General features: G+C 37.8%; 1 protein-coding gene across 6 annotated transcripts in view; it reads right to left on the bottom strand.

Moving 5' to 3' along the window:
- Nucleotides 1–18369, bottom strand: part of TP63 (tumor protein p63) — a 228645-nt gene extending 210276 nt beyond the window's left edge. For 3 of the 6 annotated variants that reach the window (XM_082654522.1, XM_082654525.1, XM_082654526.1), the window contains exon 1: nucleotides 17966–18134. In XM_082654522.1, the coding sequence (XP_082510648.1) occupies nucleotides 17966–18027 (62 nt within the window). In that variant the 5' untranslated portion in view covers nucleotides 18028–18134. Of the gene's footprint in view, nucleotides 1–17965; nucleotides 18135–18267 lie in introns of those variants that run through there. The other 3 variants (XM_082654521.1, XM_082654523.1, XM_082654524.1) reach the window with 3 other exon arrangements.
- Between the last annotated feature and the right edge of the window lie 345 nt (nucleotides 18370–18714).

Genomic DNA, 18714 nt, shown 5'->3' with positions numbered 1-18714 from the left:
TATCCATTGACCTCCATTTTTCTGCCATGTCATATTCATCTAGCAACATCCTGAATCTAATTTGCTGTCCCCTACAATATGTCTACAAGAAAAGAATATGCTTATCAGCCGAAGGAAGCTTATTCAAGATGGCCATATTTCCCATTGTAAGAGATGATACACTGGCTTTCTCATTTTCATATATCAGTCTGAGTGTTAACAAAGAAGTGATCTTGTGCTGAAGCATCAGACCTCTAAGCTTTCAAGTTTTGAGAGTTAGCTTTGCATTGACGCATTCACTGAGGTAACACCATGCTGTGGAAACTAGATGCTCTCTACGGATGACACCCAAGCCCCAAATAAGGTCCTTCTCTATAAGCTTCAACAATTCTATTGGTCAGCTTTTGAAATGTATCCTTGATACTACCACTCTGTATCACCTTAGTACAAAGAATCATCAATTCTCATCTAGAGCAATAGCCCCTAGATCTGGTCTCTACAGTCTGTTTCCCACATAGCACACAGTCAAAGTAATTCTTTAAAATGTAAGACAATAAAATTCTTATGAGAGAAAAGTCAACCCCTTTTTACATCTAGACGCTGCAGCCCTGCTCCCTAACAACTGATCTCATCTCATCTCTCCATTCTTGCCCACGCTGTTTCAGCCACTCCAATCTCCTCGCATCCTGGAATTCTTTCTTCCCCAGATTTCTTCCTTATTCTCTTCAGATCTCTATTCAAAGGTCGCCTCATCTGAGAGGACTTATTAGATGACATCCCATTTCATATAGGATTCCTTCCAAACCTGTCATTCTCTCTACATAGCCCTTATCCTGCCTCGCTTTTATGCAGAGACTTAGCACTACCCAGCACATCATGTGTTTATTTGTGAACTGAAGGTATCAGTTCCATGACAGCGGGGATGAGTTTTCGCTCACTAGTGCCTGGAATAGGGCTTGATGCATAGATGGTACCCAGTACATTTGTTAAATCAACAGTTGCAAGAGAAATGTGTAATAACAAAGGCTATTAGATTAGCTTCCAGGAATCTAGTCCTGCCTTTGCCCTCAATTAGACTTCTGTGTGATATTTGACAAGTCACTGGCTCCCTATCTTCAGCTTCTTTATCTATAAAATGCAACTAATAATAGCTCTGTGGGTCAAATACTACATGTGAAAGGGTTTTACATAATAAAACCCTGAAAAATTATGAGAGATTTGGACAAACAAGATATCCAGGCTTACAAACAGGATAAGCGGCAAAGTTTAGTGAGAAGCACACTGAATCCTGAGTGTGAAATGCTGACTAAGTCCCAGCTCTCCCACTGACCAGCTCTGTGACTTTGGGTCACCACCCTTTTAAACCTCATATCCCTGATGAAAGAAAAAACTCCTTTTCTCAATCAGATTTTTTCAGTCATTTTAAAGAAGTTGTACCTTAGTCATCAGGGAAAGCATCAGTGACTAAGGATTTTTTAATTAACTGCTTCTCCGTAATTTTTCAATCAACAAGTTATTCACTGAGCATCCACACGTGCCAGGCTCTTTCCTAGGCGTTTGGGATAAATCAGGGTATAAATCAGACACATATCCTCATGGAGCTTACCTTCCACTGTGGAGAGACAGGTAAGAAACAATAAACATAAGTAAATGAAGTAGTATTTTGGAAGGTGATGTGTATTATACGGACAAAATAGCATAGTAAGGAACTGGGGATTGGAAATGTGGAAGGGGAAGGGGATGAGTTTGCAATTAAATAAGAGGCCATGACATCTGAGCACGCACTGCCATTGAAAGACTTTCTCTCCTCCTCCTTCCGCTTTTATTTTTTTTGCTCAAAAATTTGATACTATAAATATATTTTGCTTAAAATTATAGAAAACATGTACTCCCACTGAAGTAGCAGATTATAATAATAAACCTTTGAAGAAATATTATTGTAAAAACCTTTGAAATTAATCTTTCCATGCAGAAATCTGTAAGCTTCTTACAAAATGCAGTTGATCTCATAAGGTTTCTTAATACTGATTTCTTTAAAAGAAGCAAAATTCTCATTGCAAATGAAATAAATAGTAATATCTTTAAAACTCATACATATTCTTTAGTCCACTTATTTTGAAACTCATGAATTTTAGTGTTAACTTTTCTATTCTGGAAACTGCTAAAGCAAGGTGGTGAGTGGAGGAAAGGTAGAAAGGCAGAGGCTTTTTTTATGTATGTAAGACAATGTCCCATCATTTGGCTTTTGCCTTCCTAGGAAGGCTGCGTGCACAATGACCAGGCAACCATGCCTCGTAGGATCAGGAAAATGGCAAAAGGGATGTTAGGCTTCCAGAGAACAACCATGTAGAGTCTGAAATGGCTTTCTAGGCAAACGCAATCAATTGATCCCCTCCATCAGCCCTCTGGATTGTAGTGTGTGACTAGAAAAGCCACCAGAGGAAGACCTGTTGAAGTGGGCACTCTAAGAGGGAGAGAGTTGGAATTAGTTTATGGGTTATATTTAATGACCTTGGTGAACTGCTCATCACAGAACTGAGACATACGAAGCAGTCATTGTTTTAGCACAGATACTCACTATGTTAGAAATTTTTAATGCCCCAATAAAGACCTAAATTTTAGGGCATGACTAATAAAGAAAAAGTCCAAAATGACAGAATAGTCATTTTTAGCCTAAAATCTTAAACTGAAGAACCACATCATTATTGGGTTCCTATCTGGTTACAGCAGCCCTCCTCCCTGAGTATAAAAAACCTGTATATCCACCTGCAACCTGGCATAGAACATTGGTGTCTATTTGTCAGTGCTTCTGGAGTTCTTGGAAGTGACAAAATGTGACACAAATGCTATTATTTATAGTCTGTCTCTGTTCAATGAAAAGAATCCATGGGCTGCTGTTGCCAAGAGCAGCATTAGTTACCCAGCCTGACAATTTCATTTCAGGGTTCTCATTGGTTGAGACTGAACAGAGTTCTTTAGGCAATGAAAATCATAGACCTCTCTTATGACTAGCGAAGCTTCTTTCAGACCCAAGTTGCCTCTGGTTTCTAGTAGTGTTTGCACTGCACACATTCTCACAGGGTTTGACATGACAACCAAAGCCATTCTGTCAGGGAATAGATTATAGGTGTGGCCAGCCACCACCTCTAGTCTCAAACCCAATTCATTTGCCTTTTTCACTTCTATCAACTTTTTTTTCCCCTAAGATTTATTTCTGTTGTTATATGGATATGAATTCCAATAGGTCAGGTCCCTGCCTGCCTTGTGTCTCCTATTTGGTCCTTTACTTGATCTGAAACAATGTATCAAGTAAGGGAAAGGTAGATAAGGAGTGAGGGAGAGAGAACAAAAATATAAAAATGTAGAACAAAAACATTCTAACTGAATTAAACAATTATTGAATACCTACTATGTTCAGGACTCAATATTAGACATGGTATATATTCATAAATAATTAAGAGCTTAGTTTTTTTAAGTAAATACATATAAATACCTTTACAGAAATATAAATAAAGTTCTATGGCATATGAGAAAAGAAATATAACACATTATTTGCAATGATAAGCAAAAGCATTATTCACTCAGCCATTCACTTCTTCGTTTATTTTGCATTTGTAAAGCACCTTCTATATACACTCAAGGAATATCAAAATAAACAAGACAGTCCCACCACTTGAAAGTTGTATAAGTAGCTTCTCAAAATTCAGTGTGATCAGAATCCCCTAAAGAGTGTGTTAAAATACAGATTGCTGGGTCACAACTCCAGGTATTTTTTTGATTCAGTAGGGCTCAGATTGGGCCTGAGAGTCAGCATTTCTACCTTGTTCTTGGGTGCTGCTATTACTGTGATCTCAGGATTATACCTGGAGAACTACGAGGCTAGAGCAGTGCTTCTCAAATTTAGTGTCCATGAATCCCCTTGAGTTCTTGTTAAGAACATTTAGTAGGACTGATGCAGGGCCCCAGATTCTGTAATATTCCATGTACTTCACTTTGAGTAGTGAGGGTTTAGTAGGTGGACAGAAACTTGTAAGGAAATACGCACAGAAGACATTATGAAATAAACAGTAATTAAGACAAACCTTGAAGAAGGGATGGGGTTTTTGCAGGGGGCCTGTGAGAGTGTGCAGACAGAACAGGTTCAGGGCAGGCTGGGGGTGTGAGAGAGGGAAAGGGACAATAGATTTTGATCAGAAATGGAAGTGTGAGGTGGTATGATTTGGGACTGGAATAACTTCCAGTAATGAGGAAGTCCAGGACATGGTTATATGGGTCAGTAACTGGAACAGAGCAGAAATGGGAGCTCCTTGAGTTAAGGAAGCCAAGGAAATGTGAGACTACATTATAGGAAGGACATCAAAAGGATACTGAAGTTCCCAAAGAGTTGGCAGAAGTAAAGAAGAAAATGGAGCCAAGTTACCGAGGAGAAGCTCCTAAAGTCAGTGCATTGTCATGAAGTTCAGTAAATCACTTTGATGGAAGAGGTTTCAGAAGACATGAAATTAATGAGTGATGGTGGGTAAACAATGATCTGAAAACAGCAGTGTTGAACGTGAAATATGTTAGGTCCATCCCTTGGCCCTCTGAATAAAAAGACTTTGCTTCTACTGAAGAACAATGGGTAATATGGGTATTTGCAGAGAAAGAACAGCTTTCAGTTGAGACGAGCTAGCAGAGGAGTACAAGGAACAAAAGGTCAAGGTGGTGGCAAGTCAAAATACCACACTGGAAAAAATGTCACATGGGTAGTGGAAATGGGAAAAAAGGCTGAATTAATTTGGATAGAGTTGAGAGAATGTGGAAGAGGATTCTATTTATGTCACCAAATTTCATAACAGAAATTAGGGAATGAGGGATTTGTGAATTATTAACAGCAATGGGGGAGCAAAAGTAGTGATTCAAAATAAACAACAACAGTTAGAAAACAATTAAACTAAGGACAAAAGTCATCCCTACATAGAATCTACTGAGAGTTAATTAAGGTATGACCATAAAAAAATAATGTTATAGAAATCAAGATCCTACTCATCTCCACCAGTGTCCAGCTATTTTAACCTGGGCAGATTACACAGCCTCTCTGTGCCTCAATGTCTTCATCTGTAGAATAAGGATAAGAGCTATCGCCTATACAACACTTACTATGTGCCAGTTGCTGTCTTTAAGTCCTTTGTACAACTAACTCATTTAATTCTCAAAGCCACTCACTCAGGTAGGTGGTCTATCAATCATGCATGAGAAAACAAACACAGAGATTAAGTTAGGAGATCTAACAACTGGCAGAGAATTTGAACCAAGGCACCCTGGTCACAAAAACCAGTCTCTTAAACATTATACTACTGTCTCTTGGTTAGTAATAGATAATACTAGTAAATACCTCTTAAAGTGATTTGAGAATTAAATGTGTAAAGTGTCTAGAACAGTTTCTGACACATAATAAGAATTCAAAAAATACTAGATATTTAGTGGCTTATGTCTCATCCTCATTTTCTAAAAATACAGGATCAGAAGTTGAGATCCTAGAAAATTAGTAATCGTGGTTTCTGTAGTTATCCTAGTTAATAATAAAAAAGTGCTAATTAAAACCATATGTCATCTACTAAATTAGCAAAATTTAAAAATAATATCTAAAACTGGAACTCTTAGGCAAAATTTATTGGCATACCCTTTTAATGAACAATGTTTTCCAGAAACTTGAAAAAGTATATACACTTTTATTTGCTAACCCTCTTACTTCTTAGCTGGCAGCATATTCTGGGGGAAACAGAAAAGACTTTAGATCAGGTCGTCCTGGTTTCAAATTCTGACTCAGGTAAAAATGAAAATACAAAGAGTTCCTTCCACATACTAGTTAAGTCATCTTGGTTCAGCTAGTCATTTCTCTGAGCATCATTTTCTCATCTGCAAACTGGGCATATTACATAGCTAAGAAAAAACAGATTACATGAGATAACAAGGGTAAATTACAGAGCAATTTGTATAGATTGAACATGTATTAGTTGCTTTCCTTAAATATTTGGTTCATGAAGTGAACCCAAGAAAATAACTCAAAAAAAGTGGCTATATACTATTTTTAACTTATAATAACCAATCTAAATATTCAATAAGGGAAATAAATGTATTAATTTGCATTGATATGATGAAATCCTTATGCAGTTATCATAAATACAAAATATATGACAAATGGAAAGGTCTTATGTAATTTATGTAATAGAATATTGAAATTATTTTATGATTACAATTTATATATAAAAATTATGGAGCCAGAAGATGACATGGAAAACAACTGTTTTACTAGATTTGTTTTTTTGGCTTCTACTATTGTTGAGAACACGTCATTTCTCTAATAATTTTTGATATCATTAATATCAAGTCACAAATGCTTTTATCTGAATATTTCATCTGAGAATGAATATTTCATCTAAAGTGCTCTGACACTTATGTTTCAACCTGAGCTTCAAAGATCTTTCTTTAACTTGCACTTAATTCATATGGTGCTAGAAGATCTGATATAGCAAAAACCAGTACTTAAAAACTTTGAATTTTTAAACTTCTTATCATATATTCATTTAATAAATATTTACTGAACATTATTGAATAATTTTGTAGTTTCCAATAAGCTTGGACTATTTAAGCCTTTGTCATTTCCTTTTTTCTATTCCTCCTTGTCACCCCAACAAACAATATCTATCAGTTTATTTAAATATTTGCTAACTTACAAAACTCCTTTAAAATCTGCTTAGCAACTCAGATAAACTAGATAGCAATACTAAGACGTATTTTTAAATAAAATCCAGAAGTTATATATTTTGTCAGTTCTTAATTTTTGATATGTGGCTGTCATAATTTCTCTCACAAAATGCCCCAATTTTACTTTTGCAGAGCAAAGCTTGAACTAGTTTTTAAAAAACTGTTTTGTGACATTTTTAGCTTTTTCAGGAATATTCTATATTCCCAAGAAGCAAAGATACACAGAGCTTCTATGAAAGACAGAAGGAAGAAAGGGGGAGAAAAGTAGACAGGGAAAATATTCAAGATTTAGAGGTAAAACTGTATATACATTTTATGTAGGAAGATAAGGTGGGTCCTCAAATGTCAGATAGAAGGGCAAGTAGTGCTTTCATAGACAAGCCTTTCACTCAGTGAAGACATGATTCAACATAAGAATCTATAAAGTGTGCCACGTTCACACCAGTGCTAATGTGAAGAGAAGTCATCCAGTGAGATCTCTTCACTAAGCTTGAAATATTCATTAAAACCACATCAGCCTCTACAGGATACTAAAAAATAGCTTATGCAGGTGCATAGATATATCACATTAGATTGAGATGCTGACTTTTGATTGCTCATAATTTAGTTGGAAAATCCTGTCAAGAAGAAAGTTTTCCATTCATTGCCTGAGATAAAAGTGTTCACAAGAAAAATAAAATGGAAACATATATCTTATTAGCACTTTTTACTTAGGGGAGGTTGCAATGAAAAAAGTTGGAAGAAAGTGAGTTTTCCCATGGAAATCTTCAATAAATTATTTAGGTAGTTAAGAAGTAAATGACACTACTAAGTTCAAGCACAGAAATGGAAACACTGAGTCAGAAAAGGAAAAGAAAAGCTAATGCTGAATTTCAAATAAAATATCTAAAGCCTGATATTTTTAAGGAAGCTCTAAAAATTGACCACCTTGATGAAATGTCAGGATATGACTGGGGGATAAGTTAAATACAATCAACATGGGGGATAAGTTAAATACAATCAACAGTCTTAAGACATGACACACTTAACTTTAGAGGCAAAAGTCTCTATTGCAGTGTTACCCCTATCATAAATTTGTACGTATTCTATTATTTATTTCAATCTATATCACCATCTGTAAAAAAAGCTTACATTAAAAATCTACTCTAGGGCTTCCCTGGTGGCGCAGTGGTTGAGAGTCCACCTGCCAACGCAGGAGACACGGGTTCAAGCCCTGGTCCGGGAAGATGCCATATGCCGCCGAGCAACTAAGCCCGTGTGCCACAACTACTGAGCCTGTGCTCTAGAGCCCGCGAGCCACAACTACTGAGCCCGCATGCCACAACTACTGAAGTCCGTGCGCCTAGGGCCTATGCTCTTCAGCAAGAGAAGCCACCGCAATGAGAAGCCCGTGAACCGCAACAAAGAGTAGCCCCCACTCGCCACAACTAGAGAAAGCCCATGTGCAGCAATGAAGACCCAATGCAGCCGAAAGTATATAAATTTTTTTAAAAAATCTACTCTAGGTAACCATGTGGCTGATTAAATTATCACACTAGCTTCCAATTTCGTACTTCTTTTTCTTTTTAAATTTATATATTTATTTATTTTTGACTGTGTTGGGTCTTCATTGTTGTGTGCGGGTTTTCTCTAGTTGTGGCGAGCGGGGGGCTACTCTTCGTTGCTGTGCGCAGGCTTCTCATTGTGGTGGCTTCTCCTGTTGCGGAGCATGGGTTCCAGGCATGCGGGCACCGGTAGTTGTGGCTCAAGGGCTCAGCAGCCGTGGCTAGCGGGCTCCAGCGTGCAGCCTCAGCAGCTGTGGCACGCAAGCCTAGCTGCTCCGTGGCATGTGGGATCCTCCCGGACCAGGGCTTGAATCCGTGTCCCCTGCATTGGCAGGCGGACTCCCAGTCAATGTGCCACCAAGGAAGTCCCCAATTTTGTACTTCTTGACTCAAAATGCTTTATCAGTCCTATTATTATAATGCTGGTATTGTCCTCAATTATGAGACAGCTGCACGAGTTCATGGAAAGTGCGAATGGGTGCTGTTCAACTTGAGAAATTAAGTTTGCTCATTTGAAACAAAAGAAAAAGATGCGAGAAGTTTAAAAGTGGCAAGGAGATTTTCAGCCCTCATAATTCTTCTTCTAAGCTTAATTATTTCACTCTGAACTTGAAAGAGTCTAATTCATAATAAAAAGAGTCAAATGTAAGTGAAGATTGGAAGGCAAACGATAAGAATAGAGTGACAACTCTCTCCGTCTAAATTATCCCCCAAATATTATGGCTTAAGGTAAAACAGAAATGTTAATAACTGTCATTTCCCAAAACCTGACAAACCAAAAAGTACACACCACCCCATGTCCATGTCTCATCCTATTTTAAATGGAACAAAGTGACTTTCAGAGGCTGGGAAGTGCATAATTACATAGGCTGGAGTCTTTGGACTTTGATCATAATTATAGTGCTTTATCCATCCATCACTTGTTGCTTGAGGAGTATTCCTTGGTGAGTTCTTTAAAGGAGATAGAAACCCTGTCAGGACAAATTTGAGCTACAAAACAGCTAATCAAAAACTTGGCTCTCTTGACTTGAAACAGATTGAAAATTGCCACTTTAATCTCACAATCCACTTGGCTTTTAAGTAAAGTGAGAACATGAAGTCTGTCTTTGGAAAGGCATGTGGTCTCTGCTGTTCATACCACTGGGGGTACCTTTTTATGAGCTTCAACTGGGACATTGGGTCCAAGTTTGTCTCACTCTCTCAAAATTGGGTGTGCATACAAACCAATCATCTGGTGTGCTTGATAAAAATGCTGCTTTTGCATTCCTTGCCCTCACCCTCAATTTCTCAGAGGGAGGCATCAGTGTAATTTAAACCTAAAATTAACTGGGAAACTTATACCACCAGAAGGCCTGCAGCTGTTTTTTCCCAGGAGTGGTCTGAGACGTTCATGAATCAAAATTGTTTGTTTTTGTTAACAATGCAATTCCGAAGCTCCACCTGGACTTACCAAGTCATAGTCTCAGGGTATCGATGTAACAGCTCTCTGAATTCCTGACAGCATCAGAAGTGAACGTGTATACTACTATATTTTCCTGAATCTGAATTTGGGCATCACAGTTTCAGTTACCTCCTAAGAGTCAAATGTATTTCACTATGAAGCATTTTGAGAAACCTTAACAGATGCTACTAACCAAAGTCACCCTTCAAACTTGCTGCCTTCAGAGGGGTGCTTTGTACTTGCAGTCCCCAGCCTGCACGGCCAGGGACTTCTACCCTTCCTTGCACCTCACTGTAGTATTTCTTCTTTTTTTTTTTTAACATCTTTATTGGAGTATAATTGCTTTACAATGGTGTGTTAGTTTCTGCTTTATAACAAAGCGAATCAGTTATACATATACATATATCCCCATATCTCTTCCCTCTTGCGTCCCCCTCCCACCCTCCCTATCCCAACCCTCTAGGTGGTCACAAAGCACCTAGCTGATCTCCCTGTGCTATGCGGCTGCTTCCCACTAGCTATCTATTTTACATTTGGTAGTGTATATATGTCCATGCCACTCTCTCACGTTGTCCCAGCTTACCCTTCCCCCTCCCCGTGTCCTCAAGTGCATTCTATAGTAGGACTGCATCTTTATTCCCGTCTTGCCTCTAGGTCCTGCATGACCATTTTCTTTTGATTCCATGTATATGTTTTAGCATATGATATTTGTTTCTCTCTTTCTGACTTACTTCACTCCGTATGACAGACTCTAGGTCCATCCACTTCACTACAAATTACTCAGTTTCATTTCTTTTTATGGCTAAGTAATATTCCATTGTATATATGTGTCACATCTTCTTTATCCATTCATCTGTCGATGGACACTTAGGTTGCTTCCATGTCCTGGCTCTTGTAAATAGACTTGCAATGAACATCGTGGTACATGACTCTTTTTGAATTATGGTTTTCTCAGGGTATATGCCCAGTAGTGGGATTACTGGGTCATATGGTGCTTCTATTTTTAGTTTTTTAAGGAACCTCCATCATGTTCTCCACAGCGGCTGTATCAATTTACATTCCCACCAACAGTGCAAGAGGGTTCCTTTTTCTCCACACCCTCTCCAGCATTTATTGTTTGTAGACTTTTTGATGATGGCCATTCTGACCGGTGTGAGGAGATATCTCATTGTAGTTTTTGTTTGTTTGTTTGTTTGTTCTTTTGCGGTATGCAGGCCTCTCACTGTTGTGGCCTCTCCCGTTGCAGAGCGCACGCTCCGGATGCACAGGCTCAGCGGCCATGGCTCACAGGCCCAGCCACTCCACAGCATGTGGGATCTTCCCGGACTGGGGCACGAACCCACGTCCCCTGCACTGGCAGGTGGATTCCCAACCACTGTGCCACCAGGGAAGCCCCCTCATTGTAGTTTTGATTTGCATTTTTCTAATAATTATTTTTCTTTAACATCTTTATTGGAGTATAATTGCAGGTGGATTCCCAATCACTGTGCCACCAGGGAAGCCCCCTCATTGTAGTTTTGATTTGCATTTTTCTAATAATTATTATTTCTAATAATTATTTTTCTAATAATTAATGTGTTTGTTGGCAATCTATACCTAGGAATAAGCTAAGGAGACAAAAGACCTGTATGCAGAAAATTATAAGACACTGATGAAAGAAGTTAAAGATGATACAAATAGATGGAGAGATATACCATGTTCTTGGATTGGAAGGATCAACATTACGAAAATGACTCTACTACCCAAAGCAATCTACAGATTCAATGCAATCCCTATCAAACTACCACTGGCATTTTTCACAGAACTAGAACAAAAAATTTCACAGTGTGTATGGAAACACAAAAGACCCCGAATAGCCAAAGCCATCTTGAGAAAGAAAAAGGGAGCTGGAGGAATCAGGCTCCCTGACTTCAGACCATACTACAAAGCTACAGTAATCAAGAAAGTATGGTACTGGCACAAAAACAGAAATATAGATCAATGGAACAGGATAGAAAGCCCAGAGATAAACCCACGCACATATGGTCACATTTTCTTTGATAAAGGAGGCAAGAATATACAATGGAGAAAAGACAGCCTCTTTAATAAGTGGTGCTGGGAAAACTGGACAGCTACATGTAAAAGAATGAAATTAGAACACTCTCTAACACCACACACAAAAATAAACTCAAAATGGATTAAAGACCTAAATGTAAGGCCAGACACTATCAAACTCTTAGAGGAAAACATAGACAGAACACTCTATGACATAAATTATAGCAAGATCCTTTTTGACCCACTTCCTAGAGAAATGAAAATAAAAACAAAAATAAACAAATGGGACCTAATGAAACTTAAAAGCTTTTGCACAGCAAAGGAAACCATAAACAAGATGAAAAGACAACCCTCAGAATGGGAGAAAATATTTGCAAATGAAGCTACTGACAAAGGATTAATCTCCAAAATTTACAAACAGCTGGTGCAGCTCCATATCAAAAAAAACAAACAACCCAATCCAAAAATGTGCAGAAGACCTAAATAGACATTTCACTGTAGTATTTCTATGTGTGAAGTTCTTCTTTGGATTCCCTAAGGTCTAGGATGGTATCTTACTCATACCTTCTATCTTCCCCACTCAGCACCAAGAAAATAAATAAGCTCCTGGAATACTTTAGTTAAACAAACAAATCAAAACAAAGTTTTAGTTTCCATACCTACAATTTGAGGATAAAAATCCGTTACGTGGTGAATTCATTTCCTATTGCTGCTGTAACGAGTTACCACAAACTTGTGGCTTAGACCAACCCAGATGTATCATCTCACAGTTCTATAGGTTGGAAGCCTGATACAGATCTCACCGGGCTGAAATCAAGGTGTTGGCAGGACTGTGTTCCTCCTGGTGGCTGTAAAGGAAAATGTGCTTCCTTGCCTTTTCCACCTTCGAGAGACAGCCAGCCTTCCTTGGATCCTGATTCTCTTCTATGTTCAAAATCTGTTGAATCTTTTCTCACCTCACATCACTTTTATTCTTTCTCTACCTCCCACTTCCACTTGAGGACTCTTGCGATTACATTGGGCTCCACATGGACAGTCCAAGATAATCTACCTATTTTAAGGTTGGGTGATTAGCAGCTTTAATTCCATCTGCAACCTAATACCCCTTTGCTGTGTAAGTTAACATATTCACAGGTTTTGAGCATTAGGACGTGGCTATCTCTGGAGGCCATTATTTTGCTTACCATACCTGCCACAGTGGATCAGCTACGTAATGTGTTGAATAGCACTTTGTTAATCATAAAGTTCTATACAGATCTAATAAAATGTTATGTTCTATGGTAGAAATAGCACTGAACAGGGAAGAGACTTGAATTCTAGACTTGGTTCTGCTACTATTTTTGTGTGTGTGATTTTGGGCTAATCACTTAACCTCTCTAAGGTTTTAGATTTCTCAATTCTAAAGCAGAAGAATTGGGACAAGTCAAGATCATGTCAAGACTCATAATCATCTTTGTGCTTAATTGAAAGATGATATAGAGCAAAATGGAACTTCAGGTTTGCCTCCATGAGGACACAATTGTCACTGGGAAGGAATCTCCAGTTCACTGTTGTGCCATACCCACAAGAGTAGAGCTGAGCAATACCCTAAGGGGATGCATTTCAGACTCTGGTTGGGTTAATATTTAATTCTCAATGTCTTAGTTGTGAACAGTTGGCCAGAAGTTGTTATCCCTACTTATCTCATGAAGAAACTTTGATTTAGATAGCTTAAGTGATTTTATGAAGGTCACATAATCAATGAGTGGTGGAGTTAAGACTATTGGATAATAGTCTTTTGACAAGTCCTATGTGCCCTCAGCTGACACACTTCCCTGCCTCTCTGCCATTTAAATGCACTCACAGCTCAGGGGCAGCATACAGAATTATAATACGTCATACTTTTGGCTAACTACAGTGGGTCATGAAGGTCTTTTGACATGTATTCTTGTGGAAATTATAAGGGTTGGAGGCAGATTTTTCTTGACTACAACTGGTGGCTACATTAGTCCCTGCTGATAAACTGTACCTTTGTATTTCTTTATGAACCAGCTCTTCCTGTCCTCTGCCTTGCTTCATTTCAAGTACTGACATAACAACCTACACAGACTGCAGCATGTCAGCTCATTCCTTTCAGTCAGACAAAGAAACTTAGTGATTCTGGAGCTAGCTAAAATTAATGGATTAGCCTTATTAAAAACTGGCCTGCTCACTGAAATGGATGGATACATCCTTAATTGGCATCAGCAATTATATTATTAAATGTTATATCAATTTTTGAAGTTTCCGTGTGCACATAAACAACACTATGGGCACATTTTTCATGTGTTTTTCTACTGTGTATGACCTTAGGAGGAAAAAGAGCATTTGAAAAAAAAGCAGTTGGAGATAGTTTAATAAAGGAACTATTGATCAAGGGAGAAGAGATATGGTATGGCTTTTTGGAGTTAGCAGTGGCTAGAAATGCTCGAAGGAAGCACCACTCCTATGCTCGAAGGAAAAGGAGAGAGCAGTTACTCAAACTCAAGACGTCCGGAACTGTGGTTGAGAGCCCCTACAGGACCTGCAGCCTTTAGTAGAAAACGTAGCAGAACAGCAGGGAAACATATACCCCAAATTCACTCTCCTCCTGCCCTTCGATCTCCTACTAGAGGTGCCCACTGGTTGAACCCAAGAGGAAACCAGAGGAGAAAGGAACTGTCAATGCAATCTTCGTAAGTCAGCTTCCTGGGATTCAGAACAAGAAGGATGTAGGGTGGATGTGGAGAAGCAAGTGGAAGACACTCAACACAGGACTACATCTGTCTTTATGCGATTGCATTTGACAAACAAAATGATCCATTGTAAGTTCGCTGTCACCCACTCCCCTCCTCCTCCTTTTGGGATATATTTAGAAAATACAGTTAATAAAGTTGACCTTTAAGCTAGTAAAGCATAAAATTCACAATCAATATGTAATTTACACAGGAAATACTTCTTACTCATCCATACAATACTTTAACAGTTCAAGCTTCTTTTGAGTAGAGGGTGACTGAAAAAAATAACTCAAAATCATTTTACAAGTGGTTCAAATAGTAATATGTTTTACTTTCTCTTATTTTTAGTCCTCAGCTATCACAGTGTTTCAAAATTTAATCTGGATTCCATTTTATCATTTTAGCTGGTTTATTTTCAAAATGATATCTGGAGGAATTTAATCTGTCTTTTAGAATTACTTGGTTAAAGAGATTTATGTTAAAAACTAGGTGGCAATTCTAAAAACTAAAGGGTGCAAGAAGACCCAAATTATAACCCAAACCATAAATTAACAAAAGTTTAACTTGTAAAATGCTAAATTTTAGATTCATTTTGAATATTTACTAATAAAAAGTAAACAGAACTCACTGTATATGGTTTTAATTTACAAGGAAACTGTATCTTACCCTTTGGCTCTTATTGATTTTGCATAATTTCATCTATTTTTGTTAAAATTAAGTTAGCAATAAAATGACAAAACTTGTGATTTGTCCACCTTCTCTTCTTCTTGTAATGGTCAATAGCATCAAAGGGGAAATCTAAGCTCTATAGCTTAAGTACTGTTTTGATTTTCAGAAAAGTTTTTGTAAAGACTAGAGTAAATTAGCATCCACATCAGAGCACAACTAAATACATAATGTGTCAATATGTTCAGGTGCAAAGGAAAAAGTAACAGAGGGTGAAATCTCAATTTTAACTGAGAGAATGATTACCATCATACTTTGAAATGTATATTAAAATTGGCTTTTGAGGAATGGCATTAACATTTAGCAGTAAATGATAATAACAGCTCTCATTTATTCTATTTTCTGATAAAAAGAAATTTATGCATTAAGGTAGCTTAGAGTTAAAAATAACAAGAAATCCTGTTCTTTCCTTTTTTGAAAATTCTCTTTTATAATTTCTTTCTAAAGACAAGGTCAGGAAAAAGACAAATTTAACTATGTAGATGACTATGATTATGGAATGATTAAATTTGGTCTTACTTAAAATAGATTTTGTAAACTGAGAACTGCAAGGGTTGTCTGCTTAGAAAAAACAGCTCAAACTCATTCACTCCTTAGGTATCAAAGAGAATATTGTTTGATTCTTGCTTCGACAATATATATTATTATAGATTTCTTATAGTGATATCCCACTTATTCATTCATTCATTCACTAAGTAGTCTAGAAATATCTGACAAAGCAGTTAAAATATATGAGGCAAATATATGTTATTAAATATATAAGTACTATAAAGTTAAATAAATAAGCATTACAGCTATATCTTACTCATTTTTGTATTTCCAGTGCCTTGCACAGAGTAGATGCTCGGCAGCAAATATTTTTCTTTCGTTTACTTGCGGATTAAGTTTTTATTACAAATGGAAAGTACATAATCTTGCCTAAAACAATTTACTTGGCAAATAAATATTCCCTGACCACCCTGCAACACCATCTCACAGCTCCCCAACATGCCCCCCCTTCCCCCAAAGTGACACTCACCATGATTAAAGTTCAGGGATTCAGCAACATTTAAAATATTTTTAAAGTACTATTATTATTTTAAATTTTACAATCTGACAAAAACTGAGGTGATATTTGCTCCATGAATTAGCCGGTTTCCGGGACACTCCGAAAAGCAATTTCCTCATGTATCTATATTTACAGGCTTCCCTCATCAATCACTAGAAATACCTCTGGACAGAGGTGTACATGACTGACATGTGGGTTGCTAGTCAATAGAAAAAAACTTCTGCCAGAGCTGAGATAGATCCACGTACCTACTTTAAAAAAGATGCCATCAAGGGAAGCGTTATACAGCAAATGTTTCACCACAATTACCCTCTTAGAAATAGTATTTCAAAGATTTTTTTGAAGTAGGAAATTTTGAGGCTGGAAAAAATTTCGAGAACTAGAAAATCTTTAGTGTTTTGCTTTTTATCCACCCACTCCCCAACACCAATGAAATCTTATGTAAGAACGTGAACTCCAGAGCCATTCATTTTTGCTACTATTGTTCATGGCACACAGCAAGGCAGGAATCAAATCACCATTCACATTTCCCGTTTCAACCTGGAGGACCACAAACTTGCTTCCTCTCTCTCTTTCCTTTTTCTTCCTTTCTTTTCTTACTCTGTCAACCATTCCATTTACATTTCTCTCTTACTTTTCCTCTTCTGCTGTCTCACACAGCCCACCAAAAATCTCCCAGGAAAAGAAGCTACGTCTACATAGTCCACATTCATGTTTACAAGGTAACAAATCTTATTAATGAAAAAAGATCACACAGTTTCCTTAACTGCCTGAGCAATGTGACCGTGAGTCCTGGCCAGAGAGCCCACTGGACTGCTGGGATGAGGCTCTAATAGGCACCATGGTGAATGACAAGTTAACCCCTTTGGAACCACACCATTTTCAGCAATCAGAGGACCTCCCTCATTAGTCTCAGAAAGTAAAGTATGAAATTCCAACATCAAATCTCATACTGTTAAATTAACAACATCACACTGCTACATACGACTTGAATATCTCCCATAACTTTATGACTGGAAAAACACTGTTCAGATTTCATTTACCAGTTTAAAAATAGCAAACTCTAATTTGAAACACACACACACACACACACACACACACACATCGTGCATGCTCACTAATATTCCCTCTTAGTGCTAGGCAAACGTTCCTTCCTATAAACAGAAATAAAATTGAGTATAATTGTTAAGTTTTAAAAGTCAGATTTGTCAAAAGATGCTGTTTGTTATGAAACAAATCAAGAAGAAAATATGCCACAGAGCCAAAATGACAAGCCACAATCTGTTTGGTATAACAATGGCTATTTATCTGTTTTTAAGGTATAAATCAAAATTATTCTGTGTTTCTTTTGACTTGAAGATCACCCACAGACTATTCTATTCCTGTCCAATGAAATGTCTTCTTCTTGGGTTGGTGAGCGCTGATCCAGACAAATAACAGATTTTAAACATCTTAAAATGGTGTGACCATTTTTTAAGAAACCATGGGAAGATGGTCTACAAACTTTGTTACCTTGTACATCCAGATAGGAACTAAAAAAGAAAACCAGAAGAGATGCCCACAGACCACTTTAAGTCCACAGAAAGTGCAAAATAATATCACTGTGCTCATAAACAAAGAGAGGCTGCTCTTTGTACACAGCAGAAACACTCATCATACACAAGGCACTCCAATTAAGTTTTGATAGAAGTTACGTCACGTTTAAACTCACCGCTGGATGTAAGGGTCGGGACAGTACTGTAGGGTGGCACACCGTGAAGTTTCAAAATTCATTTCCTTCAACTCTCTTTGATATCAACAAATGGAGAACAGTATTATAACATATACACATATACCTGTGTATACATAGATATAAAGCCAGAAGGCTAAAAGCAATAGGGTCAAATGCTATCAGACATAGAAGTGTAGACACTTCCCCCCTTCACACACATTTGCAAAGAGGCGGAGCGTTTCTTGATTTGAGCCAATGAGATTCATCAAGGGACTAAAACATCAGAAACAGTCGAATCTTACCAGCTGGGCATCCTCTCTAAAGTTGTTCTTCCCCCTCTACCACGGCTTTAGAGTCCTTGTCGTATAGTGGCCACACTTGTTGGCAACTTGGAGTCATCTCTGAACTTCTGGTCTCTCTGGTGATTGGATGCTGGCATGAATGGCATCAGAGTTTAATTTCAGCAGCCTGGACTTTCACAACAGAACAAGAGCTAATGAGTGTCCATCCTGCTCCAGCTAATTAATGTTTCCTTGTCTCTGCATACTGATTTGATTTGAGGGCTTCTGTAACTGCTTCTAGAACTAAATATTTCACAGAGCTGCTTAGGAAGTTGTTTTGTTTTTTTTCTTCATCTCCACCTCCACCCCCCCCTTCCCCCCACCCTTCATTCTCCCTTTCAGCCAACCGCCTGTTGTGGTCACAATCTCAAATAGCAAAGACAGGGAAATTCCTTGATTATATTTAAC

This window comes from Grampus griseus (genome assembly GCF_964374135.1).
Source record: "Grampus griseus genome assembly, chromosome: 5".
In the NCBI taxonomy this organism is placed as follows: Eukaryota; Metazoa; Chordata; class Mammalia; order Artiodactyla; family Delphinidae; genus Grampus; species Grampus griseus.
This window is presented reverse-complemented; position numbering and strand designations above follow the sequence as displayed.